This window comes from Bidens hawaiensis, unplaced genomic scaffold, assembly GCF_021521415.1.
Source record: "Bidens hawaiensis isolate Kalapana, Puna unplaced genomic scaffold, B.hawaiensis_p1.1 tig00001961_1, whole genome shotgun sequence".
In the NCBI taxonomy this organism is placed as follows: Eukaryota; Viridiplantae; Streptophyta; class Magnoliopsida; order Asterales; family Asteraceae; genus Bidens; species Bidens hawaiensis.
The window spans coordinates 3,433,290-3,449,375 of record NW_027491109.1 but is presented as its reverse complement, the minus strand read 5'-3'; the positions used below and the strand labels follow the sequence as shown (position 1 = coordinate 3,449,375).

At 32.4% G+C, this 16,086-nt stretch overlaps 2 protein-coding genes across 3 annotated transcripts; both read right to left on the bottom strand.

Moving 5' to 3' along the window:
* Positions 1–283: 283 nt before the first annotated feature.
* On the bottom strand, positions 284–5,271 carry LOC143604171 (uncharacterized). 2 transcript variants are annotated; one of them, XM_077080735.1, is made up of 4 exons: positions 5,124–5,271; positions 1,961–2,162; positions 752–849; positions 284–422 (listed from the first exon to the last, which is right to left on the bottom strand). In XM_077080735.1, exons 1-4 carry the CDS (start codon positions 5,229–5,231, stop codon positions 321–323), a joined length of 510 nt encoding a protein of 169 aa, XP_076936850.1. In that variant the 5' UTR covers positions 5,232–5,271; the 3' UTR covers positions 284–320. The 2 variants fall into 2 exon arrangements, with proteins under 2 accessions (XP_076936850.1, XP_076936857.1); XM_077080742.1 differs by lacking the exons at positions 1,961–2,162; positions 5,124–5,271 and adding an exon at positions 1,003–1,282.
* Positions 5,272–12,517: 7,246 nt separating this feature from the next.
* Positions 12,518–15,016, bottom strand: LOC143604917 (bidirectional sugar transporter SWEET4-like). Its single transcript, XM_077081247.1, has 5 exons — positions 14,974–15,016; positions 14,821–14,857; positions 13,697–14,075; positions 13,482–13,601; positions 12,518–12,700 (listed from the first exon to the last, which is right to left on the bottom strand). Exons 1-5 carry the CDS (start codon positions 15,014–15,016, stop codon positions 12,518–12,520), a joined length of 762 nt encoding a protein of 253 aa, XP_076937362.1.
* Between the last annotated feature and the right edge of the window lie 1,070 nt (positions 15,017–16,086).

Below are 16,086 nucleotides of genomic sequence, written 5' to 3'. Positions count from 1 at the left end.
AAGTCAAAGGGTATATAGGAACTAACCTTTCATATCAGTTTGAATCTTAGACTGCATTGCATTCTGTTTATAGCAATTACTTTCATCAATATTTGTATTTTTGAGAGGTTTCATCAACTTGATATTATCCACGTCAATTATCGTAATTTCTGGTGTTTCATTTTCCAGTGTAGAAGCTTTTCTTGGACATTTTTCTACACATTTAAGCCAATAACAGAAAAAAAACATTATCTTATTTGTAGATTTAAGTAATCTCACAGATTTATAACACTACAAAACCTACCTACAGAATTCTTTCTTGGCTCACCAACTTCCACCAACTAACCAGTCATGTTGAATGAACTTCCACTAGTGATGTCTTCTGAGAGTTTAAGGTATCTGTGGGACAATTGTGTTCCATCTTCTGCTAACAGAGTAGCCTCCTATTATGCAAACATGAGTCACTAAAATCAGTGGTAAACAAAAGGTTTAAAAATATGTCACTGAAGACTGAACTTTAGCTGCCAGAAAGATAAAAACTATTTGCAGGTGTTTTCACCAACATACTCAGATCAAATTAAGCTTTGTCCTTTTTTAACTAAAAGTAAGATATGGTAATAATACCATAAAGATTTTAAGCTCAGACCTGTTTTCGATCTCATCGTTAAATCTACTAAAAGGGTTAATCAATTTAGACTATTAAATCACTTAAAATACTTATGAGGTTAAACTTATTACTTAAGCAATAGTAGAACCATTTGTGTAAATTTACCTGCCTCCCTTGTGATCCAGAACTTGTAAGTTTCAAGACACCATCCTGGAACCTTTTGGCCTTTTGGGTTACTTGAGCAGTGTACATGACGTCCCACTCTAAACAATTAAGAAAACTAAGATAAACCATAAAAATGGAGTTAGTCTGCAAACCGTAAAATCACATAATAAAAGCAGCTGCCTACATGCATATAGGCAATTTAAATAAACATATATGCCTTGCAAAAGGTCAAAGAGTGTATAAGAACTAACCTTTCATATCAGTTTGAATGTTTGACTGCACTGTATTCTGTTTATAGCAATTACTTTCATCAACATTTGTATTTTTGAGAGGTTTATTGTCTTTCAGTTCTACAATGTCCACTATATGACCATCAAATCTCAATGTAACACCAGCATTAATAGTTTCCTCATTTTTTAAAAATCTGCTGTCTAAGAGTCTCTTTGTTTCATCATACAACACCGCCTGATAAAAAACCAAAAAGCAAAAAATCATGAATACATGCGCTTATGTTTTTAATAGAACACAGAGATAGCATGTCAAATTTAACCTGCCTCCCACGCAATCCAGAAACTGCGACTTTCAAGATTCCATCATGAAACTTCTTGGCTTTTTGGGTTAATTGAGTAGTGTACAAGACCTGCCACTCTAATTGCAAAAAAAAAATCAATATTCAATTACTATGTAATGAGTCTAAGAAACAAACTAGTGTTTTAGTAAATCATTTTTCAGATTTTTTCAGTTAAAAAGAATGTGGTGCGTTTAAAAAATAACCTGTTGAATCATCTTTCACAGGGTCTGGGCAACTGGGTGATGAAGAACGATATATGTTGACCTCACGTTTCTTGAACTCTGATATTAAGGAGATTAACATAAGCACAACGGCTAATATAAGTTATTTGCATGAATGAAATCTTAGTGATATTAAATAGCCTATCAGCAATGTTTCTGCACATGTAACATGCCTTTTTTCAGAAACACTTTACATTTGTGAAAGCAATATAACTAACCTTTAATCATTTTTTGTGATGGACTCAGATTGGTGGATGATGCTTTACGAGTGTGTAAGCTACCCATGTTGGTTTCTAAAAGGAAAAAAAGGCATTAAACTGTTTAAACTTACCAACTAAACATCAGAAAGACAAGCAAATATTATTCGGCATACAGTTGAATGTACACAATAATAATGTGTTTAATCTTTTAGCTTACTATTGTTGAGTGCGCCTTTCCTATCAGACATAATTTTGTCTCTTTGAAGAATCGTGTTTGGAATGGGTTTAGTTTCTCCATCAGGATCACCAATATCAACAAGATAACAACCGAATGTTATTGTTTCACCAGATCTAACAGCATCATCAAGCTTCACAATTTTGCTCTCCAAAAGTTTATCACAGTCATCATATAGCTTAACCTGTTAAAAGATTTATAAGCATTTTTATGAAAAACTAACACTGTTGTTTAGACATAGAGTAGTTGCTCGATTGTTAACATCACCCAAAAGCAGCAACTTGTACTGTACTTCTTTAAGGCCATCTATGATCTATGTCAAATACTGAAACCATTAACACTCAACGTGTATACTACAGTTGCCAGTTGTTAATGTTGGTGCCTTTGATTAATTAAAGATTTAAAGGAACTATTGCACTAAAGGTCCAAAATGCAACACCAGACCAGGAATCTAGCACCCAATGAAGTAAATATAAATTAGCATACAAATATTTTAAAAACATGTGAGTGTTCTTGCCAGATTGAGAATAAACATAAAATTATATTACAAAATCTTATAGATCACTAATGGCTTTTAATCAGGTTATTTACAGGCACTAGTGAACAAACTACAGTTTTCTACCATCTGAAAACTGAATATCACGCATAAAACTTATCTCAACATCTCTCAGAATCTCTCAAAATCAACAAACATAACTTATGTATAACATAATTCATTTATCATTTCTGCATCCAGGCCACATCTACTAGCAAAATTCAGCAACAAAATAATCAATCTGCGTATACACTACCTACATTCCAAATCTATTTAATCTACTTGTGATCTAAAAATCCTTTAAATCATCCAAATCAGCCATCACTTTCCTAAATACCAAAAGAATTAGGTCTAGCGGTTTTACACCTCATTTAATATAGCATGTCATCAGTTTACCTCTTACAGAAGCCAAATTCACTTCAAAATTTTGTAACATGTGCAGAAATGAATTCAGAACCAACAGATTTCAAAGCAAACACACAGTACGGCGATAATTAGAGTCATAAAGTGAGTTTTCAAAACAAACAGTACGGCGAAAACTACTAGCAGGCAATTGATCGATGCAAATTAAACGGTTAAGCAATTAAAAAGGTGAGATGTGGAAAAGACCTTTTCTCAATATCTCTCAACATCAACAAACATAACTTATGTATAACATCAACACATAAATACAGTTATCATTCTGCATCCACGCTACTTCTATTAGTAAACTTCAGAAACATAATAATCAATCTATGCTTACACTACCTACAATCCCAATCACTTTAATCTACTTGTGGTTGAAAGCCTTTGAAACATCCAAATCAACCATCACTCTCCTAAGTACCAAAACACATTTGGTCTAGTGATTTTATACCTCATTTAATACATCATGTCATCAATTCACCTATTGCAGATAACTCGTTTGACTACAAAAGCCAAATTCAATTTGAAATTTCAAAGCAAACAGACATTACGGCAATAATTACAGTCATAGAGTGGTTTTTTAAACAAACAGTGCGGTGATAACTACTAGCACGCAACTGATCGATGCAAATTAAGCGATTAACCAATTAAAAAGGTGAGATATGGAAATGACCTGATCTCAATATCTCTCAACATCAACAAACATAATTTATGTACAACATCAACACATAAATACATTTATCATCTCTGCATCCACATCACTTCACTTATATTAGTAAAATTCAGCAACAATAATCAATCTATATATAAACTACCTGCATTCAATCTATTTAATCTACTTATGATCTAAAAAGCCTTTGAATCATCCAAATTAGGTCTAGTGATTTAACACCTCATTCAATACATCATGTCATCAATTCACCTGTTACAGATAACTCAATTGACTACAAAAGCCGAATTCACTTCAAAATTTCAACGCAAACAGATAGTACGGCGATATACTAGCACGCATTTGATTGATGCAAATTACGTGAATAAGCAGACAACATGAGCACATAAACACATTAATCATCTCTGCATCCATATCACTTCTATTAGCAAAATTCAGCAACAAAATATCAATCTATCTATAAACTACCTACACTCCCAATCTATTTAATCTACGAGTGCTTGTGATCTAGAAAGCCTTTAAATCATCCAAATCAACCACACTTGGACACTACACAAAAAAAGGTGGTGAGCATAGTGATCAATATAAGAGACGAAAGATCCAAAATGCAAAACCAATGAGGTAGAGTACAAGTGCATTAAAATTTAAAAACATGGATGTCTGAGTGTTCCTACCAGATTGATAATAAACATAAAATTATAATACAGTGCAGTATTATAAGAGCGTATAGATCACTAAAGGCATTTACTCAGGTTACTAGCAGACACTGGAAAAAGATTAAGCTATGCACAAACCTCATCTCAAAATCTCTAAGCATTAACAAACACAACTCATGTATAACATGAACATATAAATACATCTATCATTTCTGCATCCACGTCACTTCTATTAGTAAATCAGCAACAAAATAATCAATCTATCTATAAACTACCTACATTCCCAAATCCCGATCTATTTGATCTACTTGTGATTTAAAAAGCCTTTGAATCATCCAAATCAACTATCACCTTAAGTATCAAAAAAATTAGGCCTAGTGGTTTTACACCTCACTTAATACATCATCATATCATCAATTCACCTGTTACAGATAACTCATTTAACTACAAAAGTCAAATTCACTTCAAAATTCCAACTGCAGACACACGGTCCGGCAAACAGTGAGATTTGAAAGTAACTACTACATGTACTATACTACTAGCACGGAATTGATTAATGCAAATGAAGCGATTAAATAAGTGAATCTACTTGTGATCTAATCATCTAATAAGCGTTTATAGCATCCAAAACACATTAGGTCTAGTGGTTTTAATACATCATGTCATCAATTCAATTCACCTCTAACAGATAACTCAATTAATTGACTACAAAAGCCAAATTCACTTCACAATTTCAAAGCAGACACACAGTAGGGCGATAATTACAGTCATACAGTGAGATTTGAAATTAACAGTACGGTGATAACTAACTACTACTAGTAGCACGCAATGCGAATAAAGCGATTAAGTTATTAATAATAAGTGAGAAGTGTAATGGACCTTGTGACTGGATAATTGAAGCTCCAAGAAGCCGTCCTGATAAACTTTGCGTTTTTGTGTTTTGTGCTTCGTGTAGGTTACCGTCCATCTGGTGACGTCATCCGCCATTTTCGTTCGTCGTTACAGCTCTGTTGTTATCTGGATTGAAGAGATCGTAGATTGTAAATAATACGTATAGTTTGATTGATTGATATTTATCGCTAATTGTAAACACGAAAGAGGATTTAGAATGAATTTGTGCGTTTGTTTGGGTTTTCGTAAAGGCGGGAACCAATAAATATCTAAAACTTTGTTTAATTACCTTTATATTTTATTATTTCTTTACATAACTTTTTTTAATAAAAACATCCAACTATAATAAAGAGAAAGGCGGACGGAGGTGGAAAGACTTGTGTTTGTGTCATTAGCTAGACGATACGTCGGTTATGTGTTAGATCAGTGGTGAGGTGGAAGAGTCGGCGGAACATATATTTGTTTCGTTTAGTTTAGCTCAAGCAACAAATATTTCAATGGTGTAAGGTTACTTCTTTTTTTTGCTTTTAACTTTCGAGATTTGCTGGAGATGCATAAATTTTCTAGGTTCTTAAAAAAGAAAGCAAAGGTTTTTTATGCGATTTGTCTTACGACAATATGAAATCTTTGGAAAGCTATAAATGATGTGGTGTTCAATGGTAAGTTGACACATTTAAACAACGTGGTGGGAGGAATAAAAGCGTTGGGTTTTTTGTGGGTGCGCAGTAATCAAATTCGGAGTGGATTGTGTGGGAAAAGTGAACTTTTAATTTGTAACTTTTAGTTGTCGACTTTGGTTGTGTTTGTACTCCGTTTGTGTTTGCGGTGGTGTTTGTACGGGGGGTAGCAACTTGCTATTCCGTTTGGTTTTTTTATAAAAGTTTTGTTTAGCCGTTCAAAAATATTATGGCTTTTCACCGTTGATGAGTTTTTGTACATGACCCGATGAACACTTTGTATTGAAATTTCTAAAATGATAGAAGATATTCCATGATTATATGAAACATATACTTAACTACATATTTCAAAAATGAAAAATACATATATAAAATAAGTGTTATATGGACGATTTGGCGTCCATATTGGTTTTGACGACGATCTACAAGTTCCAAAGCGGGTCGGACTGTTATAATTGTTAAGCCTCCAAAAGTTAATTGTTCGGATCTCATACTAGCAGACTTGCTTTGATATGGACGGTTTACCTTTGTATTTTAATTCCAAAACTGCCATTGATGTTTCTACAGTTAACCTTTTCGCTGAATGATGTTTGAAGCCTCAAATTCATCTAACTCATAATACATCAAATTGGTAGCTAGATTCTATGAAGAGAAAAAGGTAACATAAATAACAAATCAAAAGCCACAATCACACAATTCTTTCAAATAAAGTACACCTCTTAGCACAACTTCAATGCCAAACTTTTATGTTTTCAAATTTAAAACCAACCGTATCGGTTTTATATAACTGTCTGACATCAAATATCATGAACAAACTCACAATGCAATGATCATTCTTCTTCTACAACCACACTGATCTCACCCTTCTCCAAAAGGTCATAAAACGCCCTAGTTTTTCTCTGCTCGTTCCAGTGGTGCATCTTCCACAGACCACACTAGGGCCTTTCAAGACCGGATGAGCAACTCCACCACCACCCATTATGCTTTGTACTCAAAACCTGCAAATCATAAACAGCAGTTGAAGTTGATTAATCCTGAAAATGAATTATTCATAGAATTCAGCTCCTTATAATCAGAAATAAAGCATCAGTTTTGTTCAATTTTTAGCAGAATAGTTCATCACAGAAGTTTGTTGCTGGTAATTAATGTAACTGATATCATGTATGAGATTCATTCTCAAATCGGTATGTGGGTGCGTATAGGTTACATGATTCTTATCCATCTATCAATATTACACTTACTCATTCCAAGAAAATACTTCATTTATTCCACAACAAAAAAATAAATAAAAATACAATAATATCATATATGTCATTTCATGTCGTAAATACAATGTTTTTGCTAAAGTTCAAACTAAAATTGTATATTTCCTCATTTCAATATACGTTATAAAAAAACATTTACCATCACAAGCTAAAGAAACATGTTTCAATTTTGAAATTGAAGTTGTTCAAATAGCTCATCGCATGTTCATATAACTTTCGAGCTGAGCCGAGTCAAGGTAAACTCACTCTATTGGCTCGCGTAGATGCATATTATTTAATAAGCGCATCTTTTATAAACAAAAAAACCCAGTGGCGCCTTGTTGTATCTATCCATATACCATATATTCACATATGCAATAAAGTGAGAAACTTTATTATTATTATATCTATCCATGCGTGTAGAAAATAAAATGTCTTCAAAATCTCAAAAACACATAAGCTGGCTCGTAGAGCCAGGAGATTTCTCGAGCTTAAACTTCAGCTCACTAAGAGTTTCCAAGCAGAGCCAAGCTGACCAGTCTGGTTTTGAGCCGAGCTCGAGCTGATGTTGACCGAGCTCCCTTTGCGGTGTGTGGTGCAGGTTTTGTTTTTGAGCCAAATAAAAAAAAACTCCAATCCATTTCGACCCTAAACCCATTCCGGCCCCACCGAAAACAACCCTTTTTTAATTTGACGAGTTTCAACCCTAACCCGTTCTGACCCGACCCGTTTACCAGTCCTAGACTGAAAGGCGATGTGTAATTAAACAACTATTTGTTAGATTATTCATTATTATTAATAGATTCACAAAACACCCAATTTTAATCTTTTAAGTCATAACTGTTCAATACTGAGTATTTGCATTTAAAATTAATATAAATAACAATTAATCGTGTAAAATTAGTAACGATAGCAACACAAAATACATAACAAATCAACATCCAATAATAATCGTCACACAAAATCAAATTCCACACAGAAATGCAAAATCAAACGTGTTCAGATCTACAATTTCTACGGATCTACTTATTATTACTTGTGATTAAAACTTATGTTTTGTAGAGAGATAAACACGAGATGACGAAAGTTTTACCGGAAATGACGACGATGACTGGCTGACGTTTTCCGCCGTTAACTTACCCTACGGATGCGCACTAGTTTTGGGTTTCGTTTGGTTAAGCTGCGGTTCTTATTATTCAACGTGAAATAAGAATATTGCATCAGCGTCCCTGGTATTTTGTTCTATTATTTAAATGGTACATTAACTTAGACTATATGTACAGTTTTACCCTAGAGTTTACCGAGCAGAAGCAAATAAGACTCTCTTTTTTTAAAACGGCGACTTTCTTGTATTTAGGCTACCACACTCGTCAAATTTGGAGAACCCCGTTACCCCCTCTTTGGCCAGACTACATTGTCTAACCGGCACGTTAGCTTTAGAGTTTGGTTTAAACATTCCCCCAGAAAACCATATCATCGGTTGCCACAATCTCTAAATAAGCAACAGAATAGATGAAAATATAAGTAAAATTATGTTACGTTCAAAAAGATTAAAAGAAACTAATATAGTTATATTATATTGTCTAACTATTATTATTATTATTATTTTTCCTTTTTGAGAATACTTATAGTTAAAAGTTCTATAAACCTTTAACTAGTACACAAACTATTTAAGATATACTGTTAAATACTTATTTCACTTTGCTCTCTAGTATATGGATATGTTCATATAGACTGATGGAGTTGTATTTGATGAAAATTTTAGGCCGAAGAGTTGGCTACATGTTTGCGTGACTGGAACTGATTTTTTCCGTAATACTAATCTGTATTAAGCAAAACTTGATTAATGAAATGTATAGTTCATGATTAATAAACATACATAACTATATATTCCAAATTTTAAAAGAATTTAAAATTAGTTAAATTTAAAGGGTTGGTTCGGCTTGAAAAATGTCATTTAAATAGAGACTAATGTAATAAAAACGTGATATTACTAACCCTATTAAGGGTGGCAAACCCAACCCAAATTGGTTGTTTTGGGTCAAGATGGATAAACTTTAAAAGTAAAATGGGTTATGATGGATCATAAAAATTCTACAAGTGGGTCAGGATGGGTTGGAAATATACAAGTGAGTTTCATTTATAGGTTAAAATGGTCAAAACAAAATATCTAAGTTATCCAAAATTTATCTATTTCAAAATGTCCAAACTATCATTTGCGAAACAAAACTCATCCGAAACCCCAAAAACGATCAAAACGAAACAAAAACCCCGAACTGAATAAAACGAAACAAAAATGAAACTGAACCGAAATAGAAAAACGACCAAAACGAAAACAAAACGAAATGAAACCGAAAAACTGACCAAATCGAAACAAAAAAAGCGAAATGCAACCGAAAAGCTAACCAAAACTAAACAAAAACACCGAATCGACCAAACCGAAACAAAACGGAATCGAAATAGAAAACCGACCAAAACGAAACAAAAAAACCGATATGAAACCGAAAATTTGACCAAAACGAAACAAAAAAAAAAGCTAAATGCAACTGAAAAGCGGACCAAAACAAAACAAAAACACCGAACCGACCAAAACGAAACAAAAACACCGAATCGACCGAAACAAAACAAAAAAAAACAAAAAAAAAAACTGAACCAAAATAGAAAAATGACCAAAACGAAACAAAAAAAAAACGAAATGCAATTGAAACATGACCAAAACAAAACAAAAACACTGAACCGACCATAACAAAACAAACAAATCGAAACGAAACGAAACTGAACCAAAATAGAAAAACGACCGAAACGAAACAAAAAAACCGAATTGAAACTGAAAAACTGACTAAAGAGAAACATAAAAAAAACTAAATGCAATTTAAAAACCGGACCAAAACGAATCAAAAACACCGAACCGAAAAACGAAACAAAAAAACTGAAACGAAACTAAACCGAAATAGAAAAACGACCAAAACGATAAAAAAAACCGATATGAAACCGAAAAACTGACTAAAACGAAACAAAAAAACGAAATGCAATCAAAAAGCTTACCAAAACGAAACAAAAAAACTGAAACGTCGTCGACCAAAATAAAACAAATGAATCGAAACAAAACAAAAAAAAACGAAATGAAACCGAAAAAACTGACTAAAACAAAACAACATTGAAACCGAGAAATCGAAACCGAAATCATTGAAACCGAGCAGATATCGAAACCGACCGAAATGAAAAAAAAAACCTAGCCGAAAAATACCCCCGAAAAATTCAAAATTGAACCGGAGCAAAAGTTTTTTTTTTTTTTTTGAACAATGAGGATGGGGGAAACATTTTTGTTATTTTACATTTTGCGTTTTTTATGTATATTTTGAGTTATTATTTTTTTAATAGTTCTTTTGAATAAATTTTAAGGGGTTTTTAGAACCTTCGTATGTCAACCTTCACTTGGGTCAAGATGGGTTAGTTTTTTCCATCTTAACTCATATCTATCATAACCCTCTATTTTAAAAATCCATCCCGATCTCATATTCATCTTGACTCATATCCATTTTGACCCATCACCCAAATCCAACCAAACTCACTCCTATTACCACCTCTAAACCCTATAGTTTAAGATTTAAGAACTTTGATGAATAGTTTTGGCATATGGTTGACGGATATTAGTGTATGTTTAACCATTGGATTTCACATGACATCTACTCACTTTTTTTTCATATGTTTGATACACACACAAAAGAATGTTAAAGTAAGAAACAAAAGTAGTGTGGTGTGAAGTGTGTTGTTTGTGTTGGCATGCAACCTGTGGGACCTGGGTTCGTATGCTTGACCTTTTTTTTTTGTTTAAGAGCATTTTCATCCAATCCTTCATATTATGTGAATGGATGATTTTATAATTTAGAGAGTGATTTAGGGTGTTGTAAGTGAAGAGTTTTTATATTTTAGAAAACGTAGTGATTTTTCTGTATATTTGAAAAGTTACTGTTCACCCCCTATAATCTATATCTATAATATATATAAACGAAGACATAAAAATCCTACGTGTCGCGATGTGGTTGCCCCCCCTTTTTTTGGAGTCACCAGATTTGCTTGATTTTTAAATTGAGGCTTCTCATGCATTTAACCCGAATTCATGAGTATGGGTCTTACCAAACCCAGATATTCCTTAAACGGGTTATAACAGCTCATTAAATTAAAAATTATTCTCACCAAATTATTGATGTAAAAATCTTATAAAATAGGATATAATAAAAATTAATATCTTATTTATTTTAAAAAAGATATATATATTATTTAAATTAAAAAACTAATTTGATAGTAAAAAAATAAATGGGTCTTGGATCTCATCAAACCATAAGTATATTATTAACTTTCATAAATATTATTTATAATTAAAAACCAATTTTATAGTAAAAAAGATAAACGGGTCTTATATCTCATCAAAACCATATATCTTTTAAACCGGATTATAACATTTCATTTATTTGTGAAACAATTTATCATCAAACCATAAGTATATTATTAACTTTCATACAATAAAAAAATATAAATTCAAAAAATAAATAAATATTAGAACAAACAATATAAAACAACCCACGTAATACGGAGGATAAAAACTAGTTTTTTAATATATTTTAAAAATGGTTGTGAGTGATATAAAAGAGAAATGATAATGATAAAATCTTAAAAAAGTATTATTTAATTGAAAAGGAGAGAGGAAATGTAATGTGTTTTAGTGTAATTTTATATTTAGGGATATGAAATTGAAGAGAATGCTCTAACTTTTTTCCTTTTCTTCTTCTTTTTATTTAGTTTTTTTTTTAATTTGATTGAATACTTGTTACAAGCAAAAGGATGTTTGAAATTATTTATAGCCTCCTTCACTTTTCCAAATTGTTTTTTTTTTCTTTGTTTCATTTGATACTGTTTTAATCTCCCCTTTTTTTATTTTTCATCTCTTCATCTTTGTTTTTTTTATTATCATGTTTCCTTTAATGTTTTAGGTTAACGGTTATCTAGACCTGCTGAAATTCAATATTTTTTTTCATTTGTTAACAGGTCAGGCCACTCACAACAACACTCGACCAACCTACAAGTCTACAACTGGTTCTTCATAATTTTATATGTTGTAATTTTAAGTTTTTATTATATTGAATTGCATTTAAATGTAAAATTTCATAGACATAGACATACGGTAACAAAATTCTTCGGGAATTAAACTAATTCAGGAGATACTATGCTTCTTACCAAACATCATTTGTATATTCTCTCTAAATTCATTGATTCATATTCTAATCAACAGTTAACACTCACAAAACAAAAGCCCATAACACTTTAAAATGAAAAGACATGTAGATATATTTGTATATCACATATCCATGACCATCCACCCTAACCTCTAATAGCTAAAAGTCAAAATACTTATTTTCATAATTTGGACCACTAAGCCCAACACATTCACATCACTTCAAGTCTAAGGCTGTTCATCACGGACCACATTTGATCTCTTTGATGGGCCCGCAGACTGGCCCATCTCAGCTAAGCCCATCTCTCCAGCTATCTTCCTTTCAGCCGATTGTCGCTGTGTAGACTTGTAAAAGGTGGCATATAGTATCAACTGTAAGATCCCCAACAATGACCCAAGCCCATTAGGTATCTGCGTAAAACAGTAAAAGTAAAACACCATTAAATATCTTTAATATTTACATCACATTTGTAAAATTAGATATTACAATGTTGATTTATTTTGGAGTTTAAAAATGCAGTATTTAATGATGAGAGACAAAAGAGACGGTTATACGGTTACATAATTGTGTTATATGTTAAAGTTAAATAATTGATGAAAGTCTTTTTGTTAATTTTTAATAGATTTATTTATAATTTAAAGATTGAAAAAAAAGATTATAGATAAGATAAGAATGCTCTAAAAGTAAAAAGGATGTGAAATGTAGGATTTGAGTATTTATTAATAATCTAATCAATGCTTCGTTCCGTAGTTTTATGCTACTTTTAAAAAAAAAACATATTTTAAACTTTAAAGACCATATGATATGCTATACAAATGTTTAAAGACTAGTGGATAAAAAGTGAAACAAATTTAAAACTAATTAACAAACAAATGGTCATACATATTTACTAAAATAAAAAATAAATTAAATACACATTTCACATTTACTATTTTAATAAATGGAAAAAAAACAACATTTTTAATCACACATTAATATCCTCACAACTTCCAATGATATTATAGGGCCCCACAACCCAAAAAACACAGATAACATTAAAAAATATCTCGACTTATATTTAATTTTAAATATTTTATATATGTTTCTTTTCCTTTTAACTTCCTCCTACATGCATCAAATAAACATATGTATATTGCACAACATAATATTACACATTATATACTAACTTATTGCATGTATAGAGTGACTTACAACGATGTACGGATCAAAGCGAATGAGTGCATATATAGTCCAGCTTACACCATTAAGCAGTGAAAATAAAGACAGAAAAAATGGCATATATTCCACACTTTTAGTTGTGATCACAAGTTTCTACAAAACAAATAAACACCAAAAATTAAACCAAATAAACACCAAAAAATTAAATTGTCACAAGTTAATGAATTATTAAAGTATAGTACACGTACCATGACCGATAAAGGAGCCGCATACATCATAATATTGCCAACAATAGCAATGCTACCGACAATATTCGACCGGACCTTGGTGGTGTGAGCCAAGGTCATGACCAAGAGCGCTAGCACGCCAACAAACACTAGCTCGGCCAGAATTATGAGTACAACCTTGATCCTCTTGTTGCGGGTTGAGTAGATTAGGAAAAGGAGCAGATAAACGGTCTCGATAACAATCCCTGCACCGTTAATTGTGATGACTAGTATGCTGTGTGGGTGCACCATTGGAAGCCCGTACAACGCCCATATCAAACAGTTCACGAATGTGGCTAGGTATGGCACCGGTGAGAACTGCTCCACCGTGCCTTTCTTCACGATCTGGATGAACGTTGGCCTGAGAAAATTTAACCGGTTTTAAATTTTTTATCGTTCCGTTTTAAATGTCTTTTTTATAATATAGTTTTCGTTCTAAAAATGGGTTTTAATTGTTCGCTTTTAGTCAAACATCTGTCTTAAATTCTGTGAGTCAAATTATAATGTTATTTAATTAATATTACTTTTAACCAACAGAATCTATTAAATCATTAAAAGAATTTTATAATAAAAGTCAAAAAGTTCAAAATCCAAATCATGAATCGAAAATATTATTTATTAACTTTAACCATGAGAATCCTCAATCTGTTAACCAACAAAATAAGATAAAGATAAGATAAGATAAACAAGATATTAACAATAATAAAAACCGAACCATGAACCGAATCAAGCAAATTTTAAAAAACCAGATTCGGTTCGGGTGGTGGTCCAGTCGGTTAACCATATTAATAAGTGGTTGAACTTCACATTTCACACCTTCATTTAACACAAAAAGGTCAGATTTACCCTTCACTAGTGACATAATTAGCATTTTGCGAAGGGTAAAATGGTCATTTGAGAAAGAACACATTGAAGCTGTGAAGGTGCATTTGCGTAGCATGAGTGCGGTGGAGTAAAGCAAATTGTAATAAGTTTGTATTTATCCGAAATTCAAGTGGAAAATGTATACAAATATAGATATACGTATGCGTGTATATATATACGTTAAGCTATGAATTATAATATGAATGGAGAATGACGTGTAGAGGTTGTAAATTACTACTTACACAGGAGATAAGAACAGGATGAGTGCAATGACGTTACCTGCAACCAATAATATCAAATTAGGTCAAATTAACATCAACAAATTGATTATTAAACAGACATATGATGAAGAATCAGAATGAATTGAAATGGTGTGTGTGTGTGTGTTTACGGACCGATAACACCGACAGCTGTGCGAGCTAATTCTGCAGAAACCATGGCGGATAATGAAGAGAGAGTAGATGAAGAGTGAAAGGAAATGAGAGATATGGGGTTGTTATATAGAGAAAGAGAGAGAGAGAGAGAGAGGGGGTGACGATTGTGAGAGTAAATAATAATTAGAAAAAAACTAAATATTAATCAGAGTTTGTTGAGAACTTGAAGATTGTCTTTTTGCAGTTTAATTTCCTTGCACCTAAATACTAAATCATTATTATTATTATTATTAGTTTTAAATTTTAAACATTTAGATTTTAGACCATGGTTTTTTATGATAATAAATCTATGGGCAGGTAGCCCGGCTTCAAGTCGATTGCCTTTACGTATAAAGTCTTGTTCAGGTCCTGTAATTTGTCAAAAAAATAGTTTTGTAGTTTTCAATATGAATAATAGGCATAATCGGACCGGTTTTTTACATATCTCTTGTTATTTGGGACCCTAGATCGGCAAATAAGAATATTTGTCCATTATTAATCGAAATGACATTAGTAGGAATTAAAGCATAAACGTCCCATGATTGCATGATTGGGCGTAATGCATATGTAGGTGGCTTTTTTTAAGTCCGCCGTCAAATCACATGGCTCAAATCTGGACAAGCGGTGGAATTCACTTTGAATGTTTTCCAAAAAAAAAATATTAATTTGAATTCAATATTACATCATATGGATGTTCTCATAAGCGATAGAGAAGGTGTTAAACCACATGGTGTGGCATTGCCGCTTAGGATCATCCTTCAGAATTTTTGGGGTGTGCGGTACTGCGGCACGTGACGGTGTTATTGGTCATCATGATCTATCTACTCCACTTCACAAATTTTCAGCTCGGTTCTTATTGTAGTCCCGATTGGGACAAGACTTTGCGAAGTAGAGGAGAGATTATGATGAAGGTGAAAGAGATGGTCAGAAAACACTGTCTTGTGTTTTTGGCGTCGACACAAAAAGTCGTTCTTTTTCGTCTTTAAGGATGATTCTGATTAGCGGTGTGCACGGTTCGGTTCGGTTAATTTTGATTAATAAACCAGTATCAAACTTAGGCTAAAATTTTGCTTATAAATACATGAAATGAATGTT